This window comes from Pan troglodytes, chromosome 20 (genome assembly GCF_028858775.2).
Source record: "Pan troglodytes isolate AG18354 chromosome 20, NHGRI_mPanTro3-v2.0_pri, whole genome shotgun sequence".
Classification (NCBI taxonomy): Eukaryota; Metazoa; Chordata; class Mammalia; order Primates; family Hominidae; genus Pan; species Pan troglodytes.
Genome location: NC_072418.2, coordinates 41526374 through 41553609, shown reverse-complemented (window position 1 = coordinate 41553609; position 27236 = coordinate 41526374). Strand labels below are relative to the sequence as shown.

The 27236-nt window shown below is 53.4% G+C and overlaps 2 protein-coding genes across 7 annotated transcripts; one reads left to right on the top strand and one right to left on the bottom strand.

Moving 5' to 3' along the window:
* Positions 1-948: 948 nt before the first annotated feature.
* Positions 949-18047, top strand: RASGRP4 (RAS guanyl releasing protein 4). Of its 2 annotated transcripts, XM_009435533.4 has the most exons (17): positions 949-1102; positions 5008-5192; positions 5961-6066; positions 6191-6253; positions 6899-7030; positions 7148-7301; positions 8597-8770; positions 9987-10103; positions 12018-12293; positions 13653-13733; positions 13830-13934; positions 14078-14196; positions 14311-14455; positions 15734-15770; positions 15874-16008; positions 16125-16237; positions 17030-18047. In XM_009435533.4, exons 1-17 carry the CDS (start codon positions 1080-1082, stop codon positions 17084-17086), a joined length of 2022 nt encoding a protein of 673 aa, XP_009433808.1. In that variant the 5' UTR covers positions 949-1079; the 3' UTR covers positions 17087-18047. The 2 variants fall into 2 exon arrangements, 1 of the variants encoding a protein (XP_009433808.1); XR_001711815.3 differs by lacking the exons at positions 949-1102; positions 5008-5192; positions 5961-6066 and having other exon boundaries at positions 6106-6253; positions 17030-17171; positions 17757-18047.
* Positions 18046-24066, bottom strand: FAM98C (family with sequence similarity 98 member C). 5 transcript variants are annotated; one of them, XM_016935855.3, is made up of 8 exons: positions 23906-24063; positions 23639-23787; positions 23431-23565; positions 22016-22221; positions 21708-21785; positions 21494-21610; positions 20049-20216; positions 18046-18382 (listed from the first exon to the last, which is right to left on the bottom strand). In XM_016935855.3, exons 1-8 carry the CDS (start codon positions 23968-23970, stop codon positions 18248-18250), a joined length of 1053 nt encoding a protein of 350 aa, XP_016791344.2. In that variant the 5' UTR covers positions 23971-24063; the 3' UTR covers positions 18046-18247. The 5 variants fall into 5 exon arrangements, with proteins under 5 accessions (XP_016791344.2, XP_024207073.2, XP_024207074.1 ...); XM_024351302.2 differs by having other exon boundaries at positions 18251-18464; positions 23906-24037; XM_024351305.3 differs by lacking the exon at positions 20049-20216 and having other exon boundaries at positions 21494-21606; positions 23906-24066.
* Positions 24067-27236: the final 3170 nt, after the last annotated feature.

The window sequence follows — 27236 nt, the reverse complement described above, 5'->3', positions numbered from 1 at the left end:
GGCTGGAGTGCAATGGCGCGATCTCGGCTCACCACAACCTCCGCCTCCTGGGTTCAAGCAATTCTCCTGCCTCAGCCTGCCGAGTAGCTGGGATTACAGGCATGTGCCACAACGCCCGGCTAATTTTGTATTTTTAGTAGAGACGAGGTTTCTCCATGTTGCTCAGGCTGGTCTTAAACTCCCAACCTCAGGTGATCCGCCCGCCTCGGCCTCCCAAAGTGCTGGGATTGCAGGAGTGAGCCACCACACCGGCCTAACGTTTTACATTTTTTGTAGAGACGGGGTTTTGTCATGTTGTTCAAGCTGGTCTCAAACTCTTAGACTCAAGCGATCCGCCTGCCTTGGCCTCCCAAAGTGCTGGATGACAGGCGTGAGCCCCTGTGAGCCCCCGTGCCTGGTCCGGTATGTAATTTTTTTTAAGGTAACAGTGGATTGTGTGAGGATTAAATGAGTTAATATTTTTAAAGTCCTTACAGCAGTGTGTGGTACACAGTAGGTGCTATGTGGAGGTTTGTTACAATAAAGTCAGAAAGTGAAAATGTTTTCCAGGGTACAAATGGTATCACTTAAACTAGGAATAAGAGACGCCTATGAAGAAATATACGAAATACTATGTCTTGTGAGTTTCCATTCAAACCTTCATGAATTATATATATGAATATGTCCTTCTAGAAAGACAGACTTATCTTTTTGAGTGTGTGTGTTTTTACATAAATATCGGTCATGCTTTAAAAAGAAAAGCCCCTTCTTTTATTGAAGTATGACAGTGACGGGTCTTGAGACCGAAAGATGGGGGAGATAAGAGAGCCCGCCGGGGAGCTTGAGGGTGGGAGAGCCAGCGATGCCGGAAACCTCAGCAGAAGGGATCCCCGTGTGGGGGAGGGGGGCCTTCGGTCTCTCCCCAGCCTCTTCCTTCCCCCTGGCCTGAGGGTGGGTGGGGAGGGGCAGTTCCTCTTTCCTTCCCAAGCACCGAGGAGGCCCCAGCTCCCTAGGGGCTGAGAAGCTGGAGTCCTGGGGAAGGGGAGGAGCTGAGCCCTACTCTTGCGAGACCCCCGCCCTCCTCCCCCCACGCGGGAAGCATGAACAGAAAAGACAGTAAGAGGTGAGAGGACCCTCCCCAGGGAGCCCGGCAGCACCCTGAGGCCTCCCTCTGCATGCGAGGGCTGGGGAGATCACTCGCCAGGGTGGCAGGATTCCTGACTTCTTTGGGATCAGGCGCAGGGGGGCCAGGTGGATGCTTCAGGGAGTCTGGAGCCAGCTACGGCTGCAGTCGCTTGTATGTGGCATCTGTACCGTGTTGTCCCTGGAGTTTGAGCTGCTCCGTGCCCCTTTCCCACTCCTCATCACCCCACCTCCATCCCTGGCCTGGGCTGAGTGTCTCTGCCCTCCCTGGGGGCTTCCTGTTTCCCCATCCCCCTGGACTGGAAACTCCAGGCTCCTGCAGGGCCCTGGCCCAGGAGAGGGGAGTGTGGCACAGGGCACGGCGGCTCCCCTGCCTCTTAAACCACTCCTGGCTGTTCCAGACCCCTACAGGGGGCTGCAGGACAGGGCCTAGTGGCTGGCTGTGCGGCCGGTTCTGCAATGGGCTTCATCTCCTGGGCAAGCTGGCCCTTCTGTCCCCACAGAGGCAGATGGTGGGTGGCTCCCTAGCCTGGGTAACTCCTCCTGCCACCCCCAGCACCACTCTGATGGGCAAAGGGCTTTCCTCCCCACCCAGCAGTTTAGTGGTAGACTCCTGGCTGCCTAATTTCCTAGCTGTGTGACCTTAGGTAAGTCACTTAACTGCTCTGTCTCTCGGGTTTTTCTTCTGTCAGTAGAACAATCATATCCTCTACCTCGGAGAGGCCTGTAAGTACTCAATGAGACACTCTAGACCAGTGGTTCTCAAACTGGAGCGAGCCTCAGAACTGTCTGGAGGGCTTGTAAAATACAGGTTGCTGGGCTTACCTTTAAAGTGTTTGATTTTTTTTTTTTTTTTTTTTTTTTTGAGACGGAGTCTCGCTCTGCCGCCAGGCTGGAGTGCAGTGGCACAATCTCGGCTCACTGCAACCTCTGCCTCCCAGGTTCAAGCGATCATCCTGCCTCAGCCTCCCAAGTAGCTGGGACTACAGGTGTGCACCACCACACCCAGCTACTTTTTTGTATTTTTAGTAGAGATGGGGTTTCACCATGTTGGGCAGGATGGTCTCGATCTCTTGACCTCGTGATCCACCCACCTCGGCCTCCCAAAGTGCTGGGATTAGAGGCATGAGCCACCACCCTCAGCCTTAAAGTGTTTGATTTTGTAGGTCTGGGTTGGGACCTGAGAATCTGTATTGATATCCAGTTCCCAGGTGATGCTTTTGGTACTAGCTGGGTGCCCACACTTAGGGAAATGCTGACTTAGTTAGAATGCTCCCTCCTTAGCCTAGGACATATATAATACTTTAAAATGTCCCTTCTAGTAACGGTGGCTCATGCCTCTAATCCCAGCACTTTGGGAGGATAAGACAAGGAGAACTTGAAGCCAGGAGTTCTAGACCAGCCTGAGAAATATAGTGAGACCCCCCCCCCATTGACACACACCCAAACACACACACAAAATTAGCTGGGTATGGTCGTGCACACCTGTAGTCCCAGCTACCTGGGAGACTAAGGCAGGAGGATCACTCGAGTCCAGGAGTTCAAGGTTACAATGAGCTTTGATTGCACAACTGTGCTCCAGCCTGGGAGACAGAGCAAGACCCTGTCTAAAAAAGGGTAGAGGTGGGAGCCTGGCGTGATGGCTCACACCTGTAATCCCAGCACTTTCGGAGGCAAAGGTGGGAGGATCAATTGGGCCCAGGAGTTTGAAACCAGCCTGGCCAACATGGTGAAACCCCATTTCTACTAAAAATACAAAAATTAGCTGGGCGTGGTGGCACGTGCCTGTAGTCCCAACTACTTGGGAGGCTGAGGCAGGAGAATTGCTTGAACCCGGGAGGTGGAGGTTGCAGTGAGCTGAGATCGCACCACTGCACTCCAGCCTGGGTGACAGAGTGAGACCCTGTCTCCAAAAAAAGAAAGAAAGAAAGAAAAAAGAAATCCCTGGGGAAGGTCCAAGGACTATCCTCATTTTTCCTTCGAGGAAATTGAGCCCCAGAGAAATTAAGTGACTAACATGAAGTCACAACAGCTGGCAAAAATTTCTGGATTCTACTTTCGTCTGAAGCCTGGATTCAGCTCCCTCCCTGCTCCCACCATCCTTGTCTCTCCAATACCCTCTTCCCCTATCAGGAACAGCAGCCTCTGGGAGGCACCAGGCAGAGGGAGAATTATTATTACTATTATTATTATTATTATTTTGAGACTAAGACTCGCTCTGTTGCCCAGGCTGGAGTGCAGTGGCATGATCTCGGCTCACTGCAACCTCTGCCTCCTGGGTTCAAGCAAGTCTTCTGCCTCAGCCTCCTGAGTAGCTGGGATTACAGGAGCCCACCACCATGCCCGGCTAATTTTTGTATTTTTAATAGAGATGGGGTTTCACCATGTTGGCCAGGCTGGTCTCGAACTCCTGACCTCAAGTGATCCACCCACCTCAGCCTCCCAAAGTGCTGGGACTACGGGCGTGAGCCACTGTGACTGGCCTCTCTTTTTAATTTTTTTATTATTATTTTTGAAACAGAAATCACTCTGTCACCCAGGTTGGAGCACAGTGATGCAGTTCCAGCTCACTGCAGCCTCCACCTCCTGGGTTCAAGCGACCCTCCTGCCTCAGCCTCCTGAGTAGCTGGGATTACAGGCGCCCGCCATCACGCCTGACCAATTTTTGCATTTTTAGTAGAGATGGGGGTTTCACCATGTTGGCCGGGGTGGTCTCGAACTCCTGGCCTCAAGTGATCCACCCACCTTGGCCTCCCAAAGCTTTGGGATTACAGACGTGAGCCATCACACTGGTCCAAGAGCCTTGCTCTCTTGAGGGCTGTGGGAGGAAGGAGGGGAGGGTGTTAGAGACCAAACGGGAGCCCTGAGGAGGCAATTCCTGAAGGCAGGTCCTCCCATGCCTCTGCCTAGGGAGGACAGGAGAGATCCCAGGGGTCTTCTCCCGAGTCACTGGTAGGCCAGGAGTAATCCTGGGATCTGCCAAAAGGAAGTCTCTTCCAGGATGCCCTGGAAGCAGTCAAGAGGAAGTTGGGGGCAATGCCTGGGGAAGGAGTTCTTATGATTCCCTGAGGGGTCTTGAGTGGTCCCAGGGGTCTTCTGCTGTGATTCCCTGGGAGATTCAGAGCAGTCCTGAGCAGCGGTCCCCAGGCTTTTTGGCACCAGGGACCAGTTTTGTGGAAGGGGGTGGGGATGGTGTGGGGATGATTCAAGTTAATTACATGTATCCTGTGCTTTATTTTTATTATTACTACATTGTAATATATAATGAAATAGTTACGCAGCTCACCATAATGTAGAATCAGTGGGAGCCCTGAGCTTGTTTTCCTGCAACTGGATGCTCCCATCTGGGGGTGATGAGAGACAGTGACAGATCATCAGGCATTAGGCATCAGGCATCATAAACAGCACGCAGCCTAGATCATCAGGCATCATAAACAGCACGCAGCCTAGATCCCTCGCATGTGAAGTTCACAATAGGGTTCATGCTCCTAAGAGAGTCTAATGCCCCAGCTGATCTGACAGGAGGTGGAGCTCAGGTGGGGGTGCTCGCTTGCCCGCTGGTTCCTAACAGGCCACGGACTGTTACCCGTCTGTGTCCCAGGGGCTGAGGACCCCTGGTCTTGAGGATCTTCCTCTCTGATTCCCTGAAGGGAGCAGGAATATCCCTGGGAGTTTGCTTTTGGGAGAGGGCTCCCATGATTCCCCCAGGGATCTGGAATATTCCTGGGGATTCTCCCTAGAGTCCCTGGTAGGTCAGGGGTAACCCTGGGGCTTTGCCTTTAGGAAGCCTCTCCCGTGGTGCCTTGGGGCGTTAGAGTCAAAAGGAATTCTAGGGTCTGTCCGAAAGAAGGTGCTCCCATGACTCCTTGGGGGCTGTGCCCACAGGAAGTCCCACCAGGAATGCACCGGAAAAACAGGAGGGCGAGGCCGGCCCCGCCAAGTGCGCCGCCACAAGACATGCCCCAGCCCCCGGGAAATCAGCAAGGTCATGGCTTCCATGAACCTGGGCCTGCTGAGTGAGGGCGGCTGCAGCGAAGATGAGCTGCTGGAGAAATGCATCCAGTCCTTCGGTAAGTGTCCTCTCCCCAGCAGCCTCCCTGGCCCTAACCTCGGGCTCAGCACTCGCTTCTCTCCACCTCAGTTTTTGGAGGTAAAATGAGAACAGGGCTGGGTGGAATGAAACTCAATCACTACATTAGAGATAACAGAAACACCTGCATTTCTTCTTTCCTGAAATGGAAATATATACATTTATATATATATATAATACATGTGTATATTATATATATTTATATAAATCTTTTTTCTTTTCTTTTCTTTTTCTTTTGAGACAGAGTCTCGCTCTGTTACCCAGGCTGGAGTGCAGTGGCCTGATCTCAGCTCACTGCAACCCCCACCTCCTGGGTTCAAGAGATTCTCCTGCCTCAGCTTCCCGAGTAGCTAGGATTACAGGCACATGCCACCATGCCCGGCTAATTTTTGTGTTTTTAGTAGAAACGGTGTTTCACCATGTTGGCCAGACTTGTCCCGAACTCCTGGCCTCATATGATCCGCCTGATTCAGCCTCCCAAAGTGCTGGGATTACAGGTGTGAGCCACTGTGCCCGGCCAGTCTGGTGCTATTTCAATCTTCAGCAAGACTTGCCAGGGGTGATGCTGCCCCATGCACAATACAGATAAGGAAACTGAGGCACAGGAAGTTAGGTTGCCTGTCCAAGGTCATGCTGGGGATCACCGTTAGAGCTGGTCTTTGAACCAGGTGGTCCGGCAGGATCTGGAGCTACGCTCTGCATTGCTTGAGGGCCATTCTGTCACAGAGTACCCCTCCTTCCACCCCAGATTCAGCTGGCAGCCTGTGCCACGGGGACCACATGCTCAACATGGTGCTGGCCATGCACAGCTGGGTGCTGCCGTCCGCCGACCTGGCTGCCCGCCTGCTGACCTCATATCCTCCAGGACTGTGAGCTATGGGTGGAGGGCAGAGGGCAGAGTCGTGAGAACCTGGGCAATGGGAATGGGGAGCAGGCAGGTCATGGATCCTGGAGAACAGAGCCTTGACCAGAACTCAAATACCAGAAGGCCACAGGGGACACCCAGGAGCTGAGACGGCTGCAGATCTGTCACCTGGTCAGGTAGGGCTGGGCCGAGATCCCCACTCTCAGGACCCACGACTTCCATCCTGCTTCCCCCTCAAAAAACATTCCTCAGAGAATCCCCAGGCCAGTTCCCACAGACCCAACCAGCCCCACAGGCCAAAATCCCACTTCTGAGACACCTGTAGCTTGGTTCCTAAGACCCTCTTAGTTCCGTTCCTTAGAACCCCCACTTCCTAGAGACCCCCCTCACCAACCAGATCCCATAGACCCTCCTAGCTGGTGCCCAGAGACCTCCAACTCTGATCCCCAAAATCTCTACCTCCCACAGACCCCAGCCTAGCCCATAAGACCCCCTCATTCTGTCCCTCCAAAAATTTCACCCCCGGAAGCCCCCAGTCTAGTTCCTAGGACGCTCCATGATCTTGCTTCCCAATAATCCCACTTCCAAGTGACTCCCCGGTCTGTTTCCCACAGATCCCCCCAGTCTCTGTTAAGAGACCCCCATCCTACTCCAGAGATTCTCCAAGCCTGGTGCCCCTCCAAACCCCAACCCTCCAGGGACCCCCACACACATTTAGAGACCCCCTAGCTCAGCACCTAGAAATTCCTCAGCCCAAAATACCCCTTGTAGAGACCTTCGCCACCCCCGGCCTCATCTCACCATCTCCAAACCACTCTTAGGTACTGGCTGATGCGACACCCTGAGGTGATGCACCAGGATCCCCAGCTAGAAGAAGTCATAGGTCGTTTCTGGGCCACCGTGGCCCGGGAGGGCAACTCAGCCCAGAGAAGACTGGGAGACTCTTCTGACCTGTGAGTCAGCCCTGTGCTCCCCTCTTCCCTGCCCCATCGCCATTCTGCCATCTCCCTCTACATCCCCAAGCCCTCAACTGTGAGCCACTCCAATACCCTGCCCCTCTTGGCCCCCAGCCTGAGCCCTGGTGGCCCTGGCCCCCCACTCCCAATAAGCAGCCCAGGCCTGGGCAAAAAGCGCAAAGTGTCCTTGCTTTTCGACCACCTGGAGACGGGGGAGCTGGCTCAGCACCTCACCTACCTGGAGTTCCGGTCCTTCCAGGCTATCACGGTGAGGACCCCCTCCCATCCCTGTCCCAAGCAGGGGAGACACTGGGGTAGGGGAGGGATTGGCTGGGGGAAGGTAGGACTGAGAGGACACCTGCATGGTCATTCGGCAGATATCTCAAAGTCTTAAACTCAAACCTGTATGCTAGAAGGTCCAGGAAAATGAGTTAAAGAGGCCGAGGCAGGCAGATCGCCTGAGGTCAGGAGTTTGAGACCAGCCTGGCCAACATGGTGAAACCCCATCTCTACTAAAAATACAAAAACTATCCAGGTGTGGTGGTGCATGCCTGTAATCCCAGCTACTTGGGAGGGTGAGGCAGGAGAATCACTTGAACCTCAGGAGGCAGAGATTGCAGTGAGCTGAGATCACACCACTGCACTCCAGCCTGGGCGACAGAGCGAGATTCTGTCTCGAAAAACAACAACAACAAAAAAGTAAAATAAATAAATAAAAGGCTTATTGCAGCGACTGGCACTTAGTAAGTGCTCAAAATATTTTATCATTTATTCAACAAGCATTTAAATTCATGGTGCCTCAGTTTCCTCATCTGTAAAATGGGGATATGCACAGTTCCTGCCTTGCAGGAACAGTGCCTGGTCCAGGGTAAATGCTATCTGCTTGAACCATTTGAAATTGTCATATATTACCTACCCAAGGATCAGTTTCACGTGCTTCAACATATATATGCATTAGCTTTTGCCATCTGGACATCATCATTTCAAGGGAAGGTGGGGATCTGTTTCCTTCATGTGAAACTGTCCCGATTGTATGTGTGTGTTGTGTGTGTGAGTGTGTATGCAAATATACTCAGTGTAGTGGATGTGGGTATGAAATGAACACTCCTTGGGCAGAACAGATAGAGGTTGATTTCAATTCATCTTCCCCAGCCTTCCCTTTGCTTACTGTATACCAGTCAGGTGTACAGTTAAGAGCATATAGATGCCCACCCTGACTCACACCTGTGTGACCCTGGGCAAATTACCTATCCTCTATGTGCCTCAACTGTCTCACCTCTAAAATGGAATGATACTCACCTCATAGAGTTATGAGGATTAAATTAGTTAATATGATTACTTGTCAAATATAGTGCCTGGCTATATTGAAACATGCCTCCTCAGATGGGAGAGGAGCATGGGGACGTTAAGGACATGTAGCAGCCTGAGGGTTGGGGGACAGATGACAAAGGTCACTCCGGCTAGACCAGGCTAGGACATCAGAGATCGTGACTGCTAGTTGGATGCCATGGAAGGGCAGGGCCTGAGCGCCACGGCCCACCTTGACACCCACCTCGCTCCCAGCCCCAGGACCTGCGGAGCTACGTTTTGCAGGGCTCAGTACGAGGCTGCCCGGCCCTGGAGGGCTCCGTAGGTCTCAGCAACAGCGTGTCCCGCTGGGTGCAGGTGATGGTGCTGAGCCGTCCCGGGCCCCTACAGCGCGCACAGGTGCTGGACAAGTTCATTCACGTGGCACAGGTGAGGCCCGCCCCTTGGGGCTGCGAACTCCACTGCACGCAGCTACCTGGTCCTTCCCCTTCCAGACCCTCGACCCCACAGGGTCATCCCGGCGGTGACGTCACGCATCTCCCGGCCCCGCCCCCGAGGCCACAGTCTGGGCATTCCAACCAAGGACCGTAACTTCTTCCTTGGCCTTGATGTCACCGCGTCGCACCCACCGTGGCCCCACCCCTTGGCCCTAGACGTGACAGGCTCCCAAGCCCTATGCCCGAATATTCTATCCTCAGGTCAATGAGAGTGTCTCTTCCATGCCCCCACCTTTGTGGGGCATGGAAGCCCGAGGCTTCAATCCCCAGTCCCCAGGCCCCAGCGGTCGCTTCGGGATTGTGCATCGCGCCCCATTGCGTCCAGGCTCTCCCCGCCCCGCCCCATTGTGTTACGCCCTTCTCTTCCCCTCCCTTCCCCCTCCTTTCCGGACACCTTCTCGCCCTTTTGGGGAAAAGGGAAGCCCTACGGCCCGCTGTGGCCGCGCCCCCTTGCGTATTTCAGACCACGCCCTTCCTCTGGTGTCTTCCCTGGCTTTCTTACTCCTGCAGGGCCCCTGAGACCTGGGGGTCTCGACGTCCGCCTGGGGTCTCCTTAGTCTGAGCATTTTCCATTCCTCCCTGGCCCCACTCTCTCCACAGCAACCTCTGCCAAAATTTGTCAAAAGGAGGGCAAGGGAATTCCCCAGCTGCCCTGGTGGCCCCACACCTGTCTAGCATCTGTCTGACTCCTCCATATCTCTCTGGCCCTATTCACCTCTGCCTGGCTCCCAGCTCCTGCCCAGAGCCTGCACCTTCTTGCCTCCCCGCACCTGTGTGACTCTCAGAGCAGTCAGACCCCCAGATGGCTGACACCCTGACATGTCTGAAGCCTCCTCCACCTGGCACACACCTGTCTATTCCCCAAATCCGCCCAACTTCTCGTACTTCCTGTCTCCCCAGATTTTCTAACCTCGTATCAGTCAATCACTTGCTTGACCCTCCTGGCTCAGATAACCATCTGACACCCCTGTGAGGCCCACACATGGCATGTCCCACTCTTGCCGCACACACCCGCCTTCTCTCGCCTGTCTGATCCCCACATTGGTCCACACATGCCTGGGACCCCACCTCAACTGGGATGCTGTCATCTGAACTCCCGACTTGCCCTCCCTCCCGTGACGGCCCTGTGTGCATGCTTCTCTTCCTAGAGGCTCCACCAGCTGCAGAATTTCAACACGCTGATGGCAGTCACAGGGGGCCTGTGTCACAGTGCCATCTCCAGACTCAAGGACTCCCATGCCCACCTGAGCCCTGACAGCACCAAGGTGAATCCCACTACCCTCCCCAAAGCTCCAAGTGGTCAGCTGTCTTGAGCCCCCACACCTAATTCCCCAAGCCCTGTCCATTCCTGCCCAGGGGTCCTGGTACCACCTGAAGTCCTTGCTCCTCCAAATCCCAGACCCCCAGGCTCTGCCAGCATTCCTCCTCCCTGTCATCCATCCACTCATGGTGCTGATCCCTCTCTGCTTTCAGTGTGTCTGGTCCGGAGCTGGACTGTGAGGGAGACAGATGGGAGACAGGCTAGCAGAGAACTTTGCAGTCCCCATGGGGAGGACTGGCTGAGGTCAGAAAGTGGCAGGAAATTAAGCCGAAGATGCCCTGGGAAGATCCTATAGCACCTTGTAAGATGGGCTAAGCTAGGGAAGTTTTGAGAGTGATGACACACCCTTGATAAGATCTGGGTTTTTAAGAAATAATTATAGGCTGGGTACAGTGTGGCTCACACTTGTAATCCCAGCGTTTTGGGAGGCCAAGATGGGAGGATCACTTTAGCCCAGGTGTTTGAGACCAGCCTGGGCAACATAGCGAGACCCCATCTCCAGAAAAATTTTTTTTTTTTCTTTTTTTTGAGACAGAGTCTTGCTCTTGTCGCCCAGGCTGGAGTGCAGTGGTGCAATCTCGGCTCAATGCAACCTCTGCCTCCCGGATTCAGGTAATTCTCCTGCCCCAGCCTCCCGAGTAGCTGGGATTACAGGGGTGCACCACCATGCCCTGCTAATTTTGTATTTTTAGTAGAGACAGGGTTTTACCATGTTGGCCAGGCTGGTCTCAAACTCCTGACCTAAGGCGATCCACCCACCTTGGCCTCCAAAAGTGCTGGGATTACAGGTGTGAGCCTCCGCGCCTGGCTGAAAAAAAATTTAAAAATAAATTAGCCAGGGATGGTGGCCCATGCCTGTAGTCCCAGCTACTTGGGAGGCTGAGGGGGAGGACTGCTGGAGCCTCCCCCTCAGCCTTTTCATTGTTGTTTTTTGAGACGGAGTCTCACTCTATCTCCCAGGCTGGAGTACAGTGTCGAAATCTTGGCTCACTGAAGCCTCCACCTCCCAGGTTCAAGCGATTCGCCTGCCTCAGACTCCCGAGTAGCTGGGATTACAGGCCTGCACCATCAGACCCAGTTAATTTTTGTATTTTTAGTAGAGACAGGGTTTTACCATGTTGCCCAGGCTGTTCTCGAACTCCTGACCTCAGATGATCCGCCTGCCTCGGCCTCTCAAAATGCTGGGATTACAGGTGTGAGCCACCGCGCCCAGCCATCAAGCTCAGGAGTTTAAGGCTGCAATGAGCTGTGATCATGACACTGTACTCCAGCCTGGGTGACAGAGTGAGACCCTAGCCTAAAAAATAAATAAATAAAAAGGCCGGTCTTGATGGCTATCGCCTGTAATCCCAACACTTTGGGAGGCCGAGGCAGGCAGATCACCTGAGGTGAGGAGTTTGAGACCAGCCTGGCCAACATGGTAAAACCCTGTCTCTACTAAAAATACAAAATTAGCCTGGCGTGGTGGCTCAATGCCTGTAATCCCAGCTTCTTGGGAGGCTGAGGCAGGAGAATCGCTTGAACCCAGGAGGTGGAGGTGGCAGTAAGCCGAGATCACGCCACTGCACTCTAGCCTGGGCAAGACAGCAAAACTCCATCTCAAAAAAAAAAAAAGAAAAAAGAAAGATAAAAGAAATCATTTTAGCCAAAGAATGGGGGATTGTGGAACTTCTCTGAGATGGGGACCCAAGAGGAAGAGCAGTTTGGGGGAGATGCTGAGACCGGCATGGGATATGGAAGGGCTCCAGAGGTTTCCACAATGCCACTGGGTCCCTGAAGGCCTAGAGCCCACACAGGAGGCTGCTCAGGGGATGGGACTGTCCTGATAACGCCCCCATCCCATGTCCCTCCTCCCCAGGCCCTCCTGGAACTCACTGAGCTCCTTGCCTCCCACAACAACTACGCCCGCTACCGCCGCACCTGGGCTGGCTGCGCGGGCTTCCGGCTGCCTGTACTGGGCGTGCACCTCAAGGACCTGGTGTCCCTGCATGAGGCACAGCCCGACAGGTTGCCTGACGGCCGCCTGCACCTACCCAAGCTGAACAACCTCTACCTGCGGCTGCAGGAGCTGGTGGCCCTCCAAGGGCAGCATCCACCCTGCAGCGCCAATGAGGATCTGCTGCACCTCCTCACGGTGAGCCCCCCCCGGCCCCGCCCAGGCTGGGCTTCCGAGGGTACTGAGATACAGGGTCCTGGGTGTGTGAGTGTCTCCAGGACCAGGATAGAAAAGTGCTGGAGTGCATGGGTTTTGAAGCCAGAACTTCTAGGTTTTTTTCTAGCTGCGTGATCTTGGGCAAGTCACTGAACCCTTAAGCCTCAGTTTCCTTATCCACAAAATGGGAATAATAAAAGGACCCAGCCAGGCGCAGTGGCTCACGCCTCTAATCCCAACACTTTGGGACGCTGAGGTGGGCAGATCACCTGAGGTCGGGAGTTCGAGACCAGCCTGACCAACATGGAGAAACCCCGTCTCTACTAAAAATACAAAATTAGCCAGGAGTGGTGGTGCATGCCTGTAATCCCAGCTACTTGGGAGGCTGAGGCAGGAGAATTGCTTGAACCCGGGAGGTGGAGGTTGCAGTGAGCTGAGATTGCGCCATTGCACCCCAGCCTGGGCAAGAAGAGCGAAACTCCTTCTCAAAATAAATAAATAAATACAAATAAAATAAAAGGACCCACTTCAGAGGGTGGTTGAGGAGAGACAGCCAATGACATCGTTCAAAGAATGTCTTTAAGACAGTGTCTAGCCGGGCGCAGTGGCTCATGCCTCTAATCCTAGCACTTTGGGAGGCTGAGGTAGGCAGATTGCCTGAGGAGTTTGAGACCAGCCTAGGCAACATGGTGAAACCCCATCTCTACTAAAAATACAAAAAATTAGCCTGGCATAGTGGCACACGCCTGTAATCCCAGCTACTTGGGAGGCTGAGGCATGAGAATCCCTTGAACCTGGGAGGCGGAGGTTGCAGTGAGCCAAGATCGTACCACTACACTCCAGCCTGGGTGACAGAGCGAGACTGTCTCAAAAAACGACAGTATATGGAGCAGAGTGAGCTCTGTATTCTATTTAAGTAACATGTTTTTTCCCCACTTCCTCCAATGACTCAAGTATCCATTGATCTGAGCTCTGGAATTGCTTTGGGGTTCACATTCTTAAACTCCAAGGTTCTGAGCTTCTCATGCTGATAGCCCAAAATCTCAAGCTTTGACATATCCAAGAATCTAAGCAAAAGGCTACTAACAGTTATTGATCATTGACTGTGTGCCAGGTACCTCATTCCACCTTACAACCCTATGAGGTCGGGACCCTTACTGTGCCCATTCTGTAGATTGGGAAACTGAGGCCCAGAGAGGTGAGGTCACTTGCCCACTGTCCCACAGCAGTAATGCCAGGATTTGAACCCAGGAGGGGCTTTGGGAAGAGCCTGCGAGTGAGTGTGGGGGTCTGGGGCAGGGCTGTAGATGGGAGGATCCGTAACCCCCCTGTCTGCTCCAGCTCTCCCTGGACCTCTTCTACACGGAAGACGAGATCTATGAGCTTTCTTATGCCCGGGAGCCGCGTTGTCCCAAGAGTCTGGTGAGACCCGACCCCTGGCCTCGGACTCCCCCAATTACCTCGAACCCCCCCTAAGCCTATGCAGTGACTAACTGTGCTCCTCTGTCCCCGCCCCAGCCACCCTCCCCCTTCAATGCACCTCTGGTGGTGGAGTGGGCCCCTGGTGTGACACCCAAGCCGGACAGGGTCACACTGGGTCGGCATGTGGAGCAGCTGGTGGAGGTAAGGAGGGGAGGGTGGCCCGGCCACCAGCAGCCAGGAGGGAAGACATCTGTAGAACCCTGAGCCTGGAGGCGGGGACTTATGGCCATGGGGATCATATTTCAACAACTGGGCCTTATCTGCTTCCCCACACTCCTCTGAAGTCTGTGTTCAAGAATTATGACCCTGAAGGCCGAGGAACAATCTCTCAGGAGGACTTTGAGCGACTCTCGGGCAATTTTCCCTTTGCTTGCCATGGGCTTCACCCACCCCCACGCCAGGGGTAAGTGGTTGTGACTCCTGGATCCCCCAAAGATGAGGACACTGGGGTTGCCTGGACTCCTGGGTCTGGAGGACATTGGGGCAGGTCATGCTGAGGCTCAGTTTCTGCCCCCAGGAGAGGATCCTTCAGCAGAGAGGAGCTGACAGGGTACCTGCTCCGGGCCAGCGCCATCTGCTCCAAGTTGGGCCTGGCCTTCCTGCACACCTTCCATGAGGTCACCTTCCGAAAGCCTACCTTCTGCGACAGCTGCAGTGGCTTCGTGAGCACCCCACCCTATCACCACCCTTAGGTTCCATCTGTCCTGAAGCCGGCAGTCCGCAAACCCCAGATAACCCCCAAATTCCAGAAATCCTCCAGCTTCAAATCATCCTGTTTCATATAAACCCTAAACACCAGACATTCCCTATATCCTGGATAATCTCCAAATGCCAGATAATCCCCAAATCCCAGATAATGTCCACCCCAGACAATCGCTGAACCATGGATAATATCTAAAACTCTAGATAGGAGGCCAGGAGTGGTGGCTCACGCCTGTAATCCCAGCACCTGGGGAGGCTGAGGTGGGCGGATTGCTTGAGCTCAAGAGTTCAAGACCAGCCTAGGGAACATAGCAAGAGAGACCCCGTCTCTACTAAAAATACAAAAATTAGCTGCATGTGGTGGTGCATACCTGTGATCCCAGCTACTCAGGAGGCTGAGGCACGAGAATTGCTTGAATCCAGGAGGTGGAGGTTGCATGAGCCAAGATCGCAGCACTGCACTCCAGCTTGGGTGACAGAGCGAGATTCTGTCTCAAAAACAACAACAACAACAACAACAACAACAACAACAAAAAACCTGGATAATCTCCAAACTGGGTAGATTATGTTCAAACAGAATCATCCTCCAAATCTCTAGACTCCAGATCATTCAAACTCTGAATAACTTCCAAATTCAAGAGATCCTCAAACTCTTGCTAGTGGATCAATCTCTCAACCTATAACCCGAGACTAATTCACAAACCTTGGATTACTTCCCACATTCATTTATTCATTCATGAAATATTTACTGAGCACCTCCTGTGTGCCAGGTAATCCTAGGCCCTGGGGATACAGCAGGAATACAGCAGACAATTCTTGCCCATAGAACTTGCATTTTAGTAACTCTAAATTTTACCTAAATCTAGTATCTGAGGTGATTATCTAAACTTGAGATAATCTCCAAGTTTCCTTTATTTATTTTGTTAAGAGATGGGTCTTGCTCTATTACCCAGGCTGGAGTGCCGTGGTACGATCATGGTTCATTGCAGCCTCCAATCCTGAGCTCAAGCGATCCTCCCACCTTGGCCTCCCAACCTCCCACCTTGGCGTCTCAAAGTGCTGGGATTACTGGCATGAGCCACTGTACCCCACCCACATTCCTTTAATTCCAGTTAAATCTCTAGCCTTGAGAATTTCAAAACCTGGGTAGCTTCCACACTTCCACTCCCCAGCTGCCCTGCCAATCCACAGCCCTCCCTCTCCTACGATGGGTAACCTTTTCTCCTTTCTCTTCCCAGCTCTGGGGTGTCACCAAGCAAGGCTACCGCTGTCGGGGTGAGTGGGGTGTCAGTGAGTGGGAGGGAAGCCTTGGCCCGCAGGCTGGAAGAATGGATGACACAGATCGGACCCCTGGCCATTAACCGCTGCCTTCCCCCAGAGTGCGGGCTGTGTTGCCACAAACACTGCAGAGACCAGGTGAAGGTAGAATGTAAGAAGAGGCCAGGGGCCAAGGGCGATGCAGGACCCCCCGGAGCTCCTGTCCCATCCACACCAGCTCCCCATGCCAGCTGTGGTAAGACCTAGAGCACACCGGTGCTGGGAAGGGGCCTGGGGGAAAGGGGTTGAGTCCAAGGTCAAGAAGAGGTCCTTCCCATCAGACCCACATCCCTTCCATCCACCCACAAACAGGCTCCGAGGAAAATCACTCCTACACGCTATCCCTGGAACCTGAGACTGGGTACCAGCTTCGCCATGCCTGGACCCAGACTGAATCCCCACACCCTTCCTGGGAAACAGATACGGTGAGGAGAAACTGCCCCTACCCCCAAGTGGATACAGGGGACACAGGCCATTGGCGTGGGGAAGACTGGACAGATTTGGAGACCCATAGAAAGTACAAATATGCAGAAGTCCTTGACTGCTGGGGTAGGAGGGTATGGATACTGGTTACTTTTTAATACTGATAGAAAAATAGGCTGGGTGCGGTGGCTCATGCTTGTAATCCCAGGACTTCGGGGAGGCTGAGGTGGGAGGATCACTTGAGGTCAGAAGTTCGAGATCAGCCTGGCCAACATGATAAAACCCTATCTCTACTAAAAATACAAAAATTAGCCAAGTGTGATGGCGGGTGCCTGTAGTCCCAGCTACACGGGAGGCTGAGGCAGGAGAATCACTTGAGCCCGGGAGGCAGAGGCTGTAGTGAGCTGAGATTGTGCCACTGCACACCAGCCTAGGTGACAGAGCAAGACCCTGTCTCAAAAAAAAAAAAAAAAGAAAGAAAAATAGAAGTTTCAACATGTTGGGGGTAGGGTGGGGACAATAACCACTAGGAGAACAGAAAAAAGGATTCTAGCCAATAAGATAGCAAGAATAAGGCCAAATATATCGGGAGCTACTGTACGGGTTAATGGAGTAAACGCCACTATTTGAGGGCAGAGACTCTCAGATTGGGTTACAAAAAGGATTCCACAGGGGACGTTCATTCATCCACTTACCAGTCTGGGCAGGGAAGTGTTCCTGGCAGTGAAGCGTCTCCTAGACATCATATGCTCCCCACATCATCTGTCATCTTTCTTCCTCCCTTCCTCCTCCAGGTCCCCTGCCCGGTGATGGACCCACCATCAACTGCATCCTCCAAGCTGGATTCCTAGACATCTCTTGGTCTCCTCTCTTCCTCACTCCCTTCCCCCAGTCAGTCCTGAGTCCTGTCGTCAGACTCTGGCAGGGCTCCCAGAGGTAGGCCTCCAGAGGCATCCGCCTTCCCATCCACACTGCCTTTAGTGGTACGTCCATCATCTTTTTCCCTGGAAGTGACTTTCCTCTTTTGCATCCTGGTGGATGCTAATCCTGCTCCCTTTCCCTGCACTTAGTATCTGTGCGGCTGTGTGTTGGATACATTTAGACTCAGGCCTCATTCTACCACCTCCCTACATCTCCATTTCTTTTTTTTTTTTGAGACAGAGTCTTGCTCTGTCACCCAGGCTGGAGTGCAATGATGCAATCTCAGCTCACTGCAACTTCCGCCTCCTGGGTTCAAGTGATTCTTCTGCCTCAGCCTCCCAAGTAGCTGGGATTACAGGCACGCGCCACCATGCCCGGCTAATTTTTGTATTTTTAGTAGAGACGGGGTTTCCCCATGTTGGCCAAGATGGTCTCAAACTCCTGACCTCATGATCCACCAGCCTCAGCCTCCCAAAGGGCTGGGATTACAGGCGTGAGCCAACGCGCCCAGCTCCTGCTTTTCTGCATAGAACGTTCTCCCTCTGACAGCCTATACTTTTTCCCTCTTTATCTCGTTGAACGTCTGTCTTTCCTCAACAGGAGCATCAACTCCAGGAGAACAGGGATTTCTATCAATGTCATTCACTGCTGCATCCCCAGTGCCTAGAACAGGGCTGGCAGGTGGTAGGCGCCTGACAGATGCTTGTCTGATGCCTGAATGTCTCCTTACCCATGCCCACGGCGCAGGATAGATGTGCTATAGGGCAAAGAACTTTGAGGGTCGAGCAGCAGGGGCCCATTCAGTCCCAGGGAGCAGAGACCCCCCCCCCCACCCCTTCACAAACCCCAACACCCCTGACTTGGCCCCCACAGAGAGAGGTCCTACAGCTGTCATAAATTAAATTTATTCTCTGGAGAACATGGTTCTTGGTATTGACGTGAATGGGAGCAGGGCATTTGGGGACTCAGGAATAGGAGATGGGGGGCTTGGGTGCCAAATACCAAGGAAAGCCTTAAACGGACTCCCCAGAGATTACCGATAGCATTAGCATCTCATGGAGGACCCCCCGCCCCCGACCACCAGTCCCCCTTTACTTCTTCTTCTTCTTCTTCTTGCGACCCCAACACTGGGGGCCTCCATCCTCTCTTCGGCTCCTCCAGGTGGGCATGGGAGGCTCCAGCTCATTTGGGCGGCCCCCCCGGTCTGGAACGTTGCCCATAAGCACCTGAGAGTTTATGAGATTTGAGTTGCAGAGAAAAAAAGTATCTTGGACAAGGGGGCCAGAGAGCAAAGGGAACAGCATGAGGCTGAAGAAGAAACAGCAGATGTTGACTATTTGAGTACAGTGGCTGGGGGAGGGGGGACTGAACTGGTGGAAGATACTAGCATGAGCTTTCTTTTTTCTTTTCTTTTTTTTGAGACGGAGTCTCACTCTGTTGCCCAGGCTGGAGTGCAGTGGTGCGATCTCAGCTCACTGCAACCTCCACCTCCCGGGTTCAAGAGATTCTCCTGCCTCAGCCTCCCGAGTAGCTGGGACTACAGGTGCGTGCCACCACGCCTGGCTAATTTTTTATATTTTTAGTAGAGACAGGGTTTCACTGTGTTAGCCAGGATGGTCTCGATCTCTTGACCTTGTGATCCGCCCACCTTGGCCTCCCAAAGTTGGGATTACAAGTGTGAGCCACTGCACCCAGCCTACTTTTCTTTTTTTTTTTTTTGAGACAGAGTCGCCTAGGCTCTGTCGCCCAGGCTGGAGCTCAGTGGCGAGAACCTGGCTCACTGCAACCTCTGCTCCTGGGCTCAAGTGATCCACCCACCTCAGGCTCATTTTTTTTCTTAACTTAAATTTTGCCTCAATAGTTGCTGTGTTAGACTTTATTCCCTAATACTCATTTTACATAAGACTACTTACAGAGGCATGCGGCTAGATACCTAATCACTAAAACAGAGGGTATTTCTGTTTTTTGTTTGTTTGTTTGTTTGAGACAGAGTCTTGCTCTGTCGCCCAGGCTGGAGTGCAGTGGTGCCATCTCGGCTCACCGCAAGCTCCGCCTCCTGGGTTCACGCCATTCTCCTGCCTCAGCCTCCTGAGTAGCTGGGACTACAGGTGTCTGCCACCACACCCGGCTAATTTTTTTTTTGTATTTTTAGTAGAGATGGGGTTTCACCGTGTTAGCCAGGATGGTCTCGATCTCCTGACCTCGTGATCCGCCTGCCTCGGCCTCCCAAAGTGCTGGGATTACAGGCGTGAGCCACTGTGCCTGGCCTATTTCTGTCTTTGTTTTTTTTTTTTTAATGGTTAAAAGGGTGCGGTTTCTCACACCTGTAATCCCAGCACTTTAGGAGGCCACGGCGGGTAGATCACAAGGTCAGGACTTCAAGACCAGCCTGACCAATATGGTGAAACCCCGTCACTACTAAAAATACAAAAATTAGCCGGACATGGTGGTGGGTGCCTGTAATCCCAGCTACTCGGTAGGCTGAGGCAGGAGAATCGCTTGAACCCGGGAGGTGGAGGTTGCAGTGAGCCAAGATCAAGCCACTGCATTGCAGCCTGGGTGACAGAGCAAGACTCTGTCTTGAAAAAAAAAAGGTTAAAAAACAACAAATAGGTAGTGTTTGGTGATAGGGAAGGATTTTAAGCCCAAGCTGGAGAAGTAGACAGGGGCTCAGTAAATAGCTAGACTTTGTTTTCAGATCATTAGGGAGCCACGGAAGCATTCTGAGCTGGGGAGTCCACAGTCAGTTTTTGTGTGAGCGAGGTCCTTCTAGCTGCCATGTCTAGTGGGTGGATTAGAGGTGGTAAGTCTGAAACTTGGACTGGAGCAGAGGCTGAAAGGCCAATCTGAAGGCCAAGGATGCCACGGCCCTTCCCTACCCCAGATGCCCACCTTGTTGATGGCACAGCAGGTCCCTCTGCGGACAGCCACGCTGGTGGCTGGGACGAGACAAGACAGGTCGGCTCGGGCAGCCAGAACGTGTGCAATGGAGATATCCGATTCTGGGGTCAGAACCTCTCGAATTGGGATCAGCACTGCCCTCATGGCCTCTCCTTGGGCCTGGAGTGGGGAGGAGGTAAGAGAAGGTACCCTGGAGCCCTTCCCCAAGTGGGACCTGTCATCTTGGAAGCATCACTTTACCATTCAAGACCTCACTGCCCACAGCTCAAATAAATATTTATTTTTTGAGACAGGGTCTCGCTGTCACCCAGCCTGGAGTGCAGTGGCGTGATGGTGGCTCACTGCAGCCTCAATCTCCTGGGCTCAAGTGATCCTCCTACCTTAGCCTCCTGAGTAACTGAGATGACAAGCATGCGCCACCATGCCCAGCTAATTTTTTTTTTTTAATTTTTAGTAGAGATGGGGGTCTTGCTATGTTGCCCAAGGTGGTCTCAAACTTCTGAGCTCAAGTGATCCTCTTGCCTTGGCCTCCCAAAGTGCTGGGATAACAGGCATGAGCCACTGTGCCTTACTCTGCTCGTATCTCTTAAAGATGGGGTACACTTGGCCAGGCGTGGTGGCTCATGCCTGCAATCCCAGAACCTTGGAAGGCCAAGGCAGGCAGATCACCTGAGGTTGGGAGTTTGAGACCAGCCTAACCAACATGGAGAAACCCTGTCTGTACTAAAAAATACAAAATTAGCCCGGCGTGGTGGTGCCTGCCTGAAATCCCAGCTACTCGGGAGGCTGAGGCAAGAAAATCACTTGAACCCAGGAGGCGGAGGTTGCGGTGAGCCAAGATCGCACCATTGCACTCCAGCCTGGCCAAGAAAAGCAAAACTCTGTCTCAAAAAAAAAAAAAAAAAAAAAATTAAAAAAAAAGGCTGGGTGCAGTGGCTCATGCCTGTAATCCTAGCACTTTGGGAGGCCGAGACAGGCAGATCACAAGGTCAGGAGATCGAGACCATCCTAGCCAACATGGTGAAACCCTGTCTCTACTAAAAATACAAAAATTAGCTGGGCATGGTGGCATGTGCCTGTAATCCCAGCTACTCAGGAGGCTGAGGCAGGAGAATCACTTGAACCCGGGAGTCGGAGGTTGCAGTGAGCTGAGATCGCACCACCACACTCCAGCCTGGCAACAGAGCGAGACCCCATCTCAAAAAAAAAAAATGATGGGGTATGCCTCTGAATATACTCCCAGCTCAGAGCTGGGAATTCAACAATACCCTGGGACCCTGAGATTCTAGGAGCCCCAAACCTCAAAAAATTATAAAATGTCCACGGCCTGAGAACCTGCAAGAGGGTGATACTCCTGGCCCTCATTCCTCCTCCCTGCAACTGCAGCCCCCACAACTGGGCCTCTCCAATTCTGCACGGTCCCCTGCCCACCACACCTCTGCCCGGTCACTCCAGTGGAAAGCAGATGTAGTGAGGTCAAGGCGCTTGAGGAGGAGGCAGCGGCGGCAGCGGTACTGATCTCTGAGGCTTTGGGACAGAGACTCCAACGCTTCCTGGGAGAAAAGGTCTCAAGATCAGGCTAGGGGTCCCTCTCACTGCCACCTCTGATGAGGACACAGTTCACATTCAGTCAGTCACACACAGTCTTACCCATCTGGGTGCATCTAGCGAGCAGCTGAGGAGGGGCTGCAGGGACCCTGGGGGCAGAGAAGGCTGCAGCTCTGAGATCTGATGGGAGAAGAAGTCAGAGGCCAACTGGGGCAGAGAGGATGGGCCCCTCTGTAAACCCAGCTCCCCACACCCCTGAGGACCTAGGCCACAGATGTGAGAATGCCAGTCACAGCTCCAGAAAAAACAGGCCAGTGGTTGGAATACTCCTTCCAGAAGTGGAGAGAGGACCCCCACCCCCACAAGGAAAGTGGGGTAGCCCAGGTCGGGAGGGGACTCTGACTCTCTACCTTAGCATGCAACTCCTGCAGCAGCTGGCTGGCGGGGGTCCCTGGTGCAGGTCTGGGCAGCCCCAGGGCTTGGAGGGTAAGGTCCAGTTCTTGGACCATGCCGGCCCCCTCCACCACCCCTTCACCAAGGGGTGGCCTAGGACTCGGATCCAGCAGAGAGCGCAGGCACAGGAGGCGGGTGGCTTGGAGCTCTGAGCAGAGAAAGCCTGAAAGTAATAAATGGGTGCTGTGCACTCAGGGAGGCTGCTACCCACTCATCCATCTTGGTCAAAAAGCTCCACTGATGGCCGGGTGCGGTGGCTCACAACTGTAATCCCAGCACTTTGGGAGGCAGGGCGGATCACGAGGTCAGGAGATGGAGACCAGCCTGGCCAACATGGTGAAACTGTGTCTCTACTAAAAATACAAAAATTAGCAGGACATAGTGGTGAGTGCTTGTAATCCCAGCTACTCGGGAGGCTGAAGCAGGAAAATCGCTTGAACCAGGAAGTTGGAGGTTGCAGTGAGCTGAGATCATGTCACTGTACTCCAGCCTGGCAACAGGGCGAGACTCCATTTCAAAAAAAAAAAAAAGGCTCCACCGGCTTTAAAACCTCCACCTTTGCCCAGGCACAGTGGCTCATGCCTGTAGCCTGTGATCCCAACACCTTGGGAGGCTGAGGTGGGAGGATCGCTTGAAGCCAGGAGTTGAAGACCAGACAGGGCAACATAGGGAGACCCCACCTCCACTTAAAAACAAAACAAAAAAAATCCTCCACCTTCTAGTCCCGCCCACCTAAAGCCTTCCAGAGTAAGCCCCACCTTGAGACCCTGTCCCCTCCTACGAATTCCACTCCTGCCCACTTTGAAACCTCAAGCCTTCCTCCTAATCCAACCCACTTGAGCTCCTAGGCCCTCCAATTAAAATTCTAACCCCGGGCCGGGCATGGTGGGCTCACGCCTGTAATCCCAACACTTTGGGAGGCCGAGGTGGACAGATCACCTGGGGTCAGGAGTTCGAGACCTGCCTGGCTAACATGGTGAAACCCCGTTTCTACTAAAAATAGCCGGGTGTGGTGTCGCGCGCCTGTAATCCCAGCTACTCGGGAGGCTGAGGCAAGAGAATCACTTGAACCTGGGAGGTGGAGGTTGCAGTGAGCCGAGATCACGCCACTGCACTCCAGCTTGGGTAACAAGAGTGAAACTCCATCTCAAAAATAATAATAATAAAATAAATAAAAAATGAAATGAAATTCTACCCCCGCCCATTTCAGAGCGCTCTGCTCGCCCCAACATGCTCACCCCACCCACCTCGTACCCTCTGGGCCGCCCCAAAGTTCTGACCACACCCCTTGGGAACCTCGATTTCCCCTAAAAAGTCAGAGCCCGCCGCTCCCGAGGCCATGGCCTTGCCACTTCCGCATCCCGGGACTCACGCAGCAGGCGCAGTCCGGCACCGGGTTCCCGAAGCGCTGCCGCGCCATCCCCGCCGCAGAGCGCGCGATCCGGGCAGTGCAGCTCCCGCAGCAGGCTGCCGAGCTGCCGCAGAAAGTCCTCCTCCGCGCCAGGGCCTGCGAGGACAGGGGTGTCAGGGCTCGGTGGCCCCGTGGCGGCCCCCCTGCCACCCTCCCGCTCCGTGTTTACCGTCGCCGGCGCTCAGCACCTCCGCGCCCGCCTCTCGCTGCTGCTCGAGGGCGCCCAGCGTCCCCAGCTCCGCCGCCAGCCGCACGCACAGCCCCCTGAAGTCTGGGCATGAGGCGCCCCGCGACGCCGCCCCCGGGACACCTCCATACCTGTGGGGACCGAGGCAGCGGGAGGGGGCGGGGATGCACTGAGAATCCCTTTCCGTCCGCGTCCAAGGGGCAGACCTGGCCTTCCTGCACCCACCAGCCTCACCGCACACCCTTTTACCCCAGAGCCAGCAGGTCCTGGGCCACCGCGGCCCCCTCCCACGCTTCCGCCTTCACCGCCTCCATGAAAGTGTCGTCTCGGGGCGCCCCCTGGCGGCCGGTGGCAGGCTCCGCCCCAAAAGCGCCGCGCGCACGAGCTCCCCGCAGCGTCCGGCGGCACTGACCAATCGGCATCTTCCCGCGCAGGGGCTTGGGTGCTCCCATTGGCGCAGGAGAACGCCGAACCCGCCCCGGGGCCCGCCCGCCCCGCCCCTCGGCTAACCTGTCGGGGTTGTAGGAACGCCCCCTGGAGCTGTAAATTGCAGTGCGTTCGGGATCTCCGCTGTCAAGACAAGCTGGCGGCGGGTGTCACTGTTGCGGCGACATAAAAACAACTTCGGTGCCATTTTCCTTTTCCTCCCTCAGTTGTCCTCTGCTGGTGTTTTGTTGGTTTGTTTTTGAGGCAGATTTCGCTCTATCGTTCAGGCTGGACTGCAGTGGCGCCATCGCGGCTCACTGCAGTCTCGACCTTCTGGGCTCAAGAGATCCTCCCGCCTCAGCCTCCCAGCTAAATTTTTAAAAATCAGTCAGGCTTGGTGGCTTACACCTAGTAGCTGGGACCACAGGCGCAGACCACCGCGCCTGGCTGATTTGTTTTTAATTTTTTTGTAGAGACAAAGTTTCCTCATGTTGCCCAGCCTGGTTTCCAACTGCTGGGTTCAAGCGATCCGCCTGCCTCGGCCTCCCAAAGTGCTGGAATTACAGGCGTGAGCCACTGCAACCGGCCAATTTTTTTTTTTTTTTTAAGTTTTGTAGAGGCCGGGCACGGTGGCTCACGCATGTAATCCCAGCACTTTGGGAGGCTGAGGTGGGTGGATCACTTGAGGTCAGGAGTTCGAGACCAGCCTGGGCACATGGTGAAACCTCATCTCTAATAAAAATACAAAAATTAGCCGGGCGTGGTGGCACACGCCTGTAGTCGCCACTATTTGGGAGGCTGAGGCAGGAGAATTGCTTGAGCCCGGGAGACACAGACTGCAGTGAGCCAAGATCGCGCCACTGCACTCCAGCCTGGGGACAGAGCAAGACTCCGTGTCAAAAAAGAAATAAAGTTTTGTAGAGAGGGGTCTAGCTATGTCGCCCAGGTTTGCCTCTAACTCCAGGGTTCAAGGAATCCTTCCCTCTCAGCCTTCCAAAGCTTGGGATTACAGGCTTGAGCCAGTGTTCCTGGCCCTGTCCTCTGCTCTTAAAGCAGCCCAGATGGAGTGGTGTTCACCCAACTCTGCCTAAAATCCAAAACTTCCTCCCTCCTTTCCACCTCAGGGTTTGAATTACATAAGGGACCCAGGAATCCCAGCACACCCCTCACACACCAGGCCCTCCTCATCGATCACGATGTGCCTGTTAGGCCTTCACTCCTCTCCCTCTTAGGCCTTGGAGTGAGCAGGTGCAATGCACCATAGTGGTTAAGAGATTACACCCTAGGAATCAGGCAGACAAGGGTTAGGGCTTGATTCTGTTACTCACCAGCTCCATGTTCCTGCCAAATTGCTTCCCATCTGTATAATGGGGATAATAGTACCTACCTCTTAGAGTTGTTGCTGAGGATTAATTAGAGTTTCATATGTAAAAAGTGCTTAGCAGATATATAGGGAGTATTTAATAAGGAATAACTAATACATATATAGCATTTAATGTGTACTATTGGGCGAAGTATCTTATCTCTTTTACAGAGGAGAAAACTAAGGTTGAGAGAAGATAAGTCACAGAGTGAATTCATGGTGATGCCAAGGCTTGAAGATGAAATTCCAGACTCTATACTCTTAAACCACGGAACCTATTTCTACTGTTACTACTGCTGTTGTTTTGTTGCTGTTGCTAAGTAAACATTGTGTCAGATCTAATCTCTTCCTTACTGTATCCTGGTATCCAGTAGTTCATAGACAATTCTGCTGGAAGTTGGGGGTGGACCAGGAGCCTGGAGGGAAGAACAGGGGTAGAACTTGTTCCTTAAGGGCAGATACGAGTAACCCCATAACCCTGTTTACCCCAAGGCAGGACACTTGGGGGGCTATTTTTTGACATAAATCAAATGTTAAAAATTGCCCAGAGGTGGGCCACAGTGGCTCACACCTGTAATCCCCGCCTTTCAGGAGGCTGAGGTGGGAGGATCGCTTGAGCCCAGGAGTTTAAGACCAGACCAGGCACCATAGTGAGAATATGTCTCTACAAAAACATTTTTAAAATTAGCCAGGCTTGGTGGTGTGCACCTGTAATCCCAGCTACTCGGGAGGCTGAGGTTGGGGGATCACTTGAGCTCATGAGTTTGAGGCTGCAATGAGCAGTGATCATGCCACTGCACTCCAGCCTGGGTGATGAACTCAATTTAAAACAAAAAAAAATTGCTCCAGCCAAAAACCTGGACTTACAATCTTGACTCCTCTCTTTATCTCAAATCCCATACATAAATCTGTGGGTTCTATTTACAAAGTAGGCCCAACACCTGCCCACTTCTCCACCCTTCAGGGCCCTTACCCTGGGCCTGTCCGCTGCTGTCTTGTCCTGAACCATCACAGCAGCCTCCTCTCTGTGAAGCTGTCCCCCACCCCACTCCTACTCTGCTGACCACATGCAGCAGAGGGAGCCTGTGAACTGAGTCAGGTCACATGCCTCCCATGTTTGAAATTTCCTGTGGCTCCGTCTCACTCAGGGTAAAAACCTAAGTCCATTCAATGCCCTTCAAGGCCTGACAGATCTGCCCCATCGCCTCTCTGCCCTCATCTCCTAGCGCTCTCTTCTCTGCTTCCTCCCCTCTCAACACTCTAGCTCCCTGAAGCTCCTCAGACTTACCGGACACACTCCTGTCTCAGGGCCTTGCACTGGCTGTTCCCTTTACTTAAAATACCCTTCCCTGCAGACATCCCCAGAACTCCCTCACCTCCGTCAGGGCTTTGTTCAAATGCCAGCTCCTGGCTAGGCACAGTGGCTCACACCTGTAATCACTTGGGAGATTTCCACCTGGAATCACTTGGGAGACCAAGGCAGGTGGATCACTTGAGGTCAGGAGTTCGAGACCAGCCTGGCCAAAATGGTGAAACCCTGACTCCACTAAAAATACAAAAATTAGCCGGGCGTTGTGGCACCCACCTGTAGTCCCAGCTTCTCAGGAGCCTGAGGCAGGAGAATCACTTGAACCCAGGAGGCAGAGGCTGCAGTGAGCAGAGATCATGCCACTGCACTCCAGCTTGGGTGACAGAGTCAGACTCTGTCTCAAAACAACAACAACAAATGCCAACTCCTGAGGAGGGTCTAACCTGGCCACTCTAGCTAAAATGGCATGTATCTCCCATTCC

What these genes read in the sequence shown, in the direction of transcription:
- FAM98C (XM_016935855.3), bottom strand. Translation starts at nt 23,970, where the DNA reads ATGGAGGCGGTGAAGGCGGAAGCGTGGGAGGGGGCCGCGGTGGCCCAG. An exon ending in GGTGCTGAGCGCCGGCGACG is followed by an intron (nt 23,566 to 23,638) that starts GTAAACACGGAG and finishes CTGTCCTCGCAG; the next exon opens with GCCCTGGCGCGGAGGAGGAC. An exon ending in TGCCGGACTGCGCCTGCTGC is followed by an intron (nt 22,222 to 23,430) that starts GTGAGTCCCGGG and finishes TATTACTTTCAG; the next exon opens with GCTTTCTCTGCTCAGAGCTC.
- RASGRP4 (XM_009435533.4), top strand. Translation starts at nt 1,080, where the DNA reads ATGAACAGAAAAGACAGTAAGAG. An exon ending in GAAATGCATCCAGTCCTTCG is followed by an intron (nt 5,193 to 5,960) that starts GTAAGTGTCCTC and finishes CTTCCACCCCAG; the next exon opens with ATTCAGCTGGCAGCCTGTGC. An exon ending in CTTCCTGGGAAACAGATACG is followed by an intron (nt 16,238 to 17,029) that starts GTGAGGAGAAAC and finishes TTCCTCCTCCAG; the next exon opens with GTCCCCTGCCCGGTGATGGA.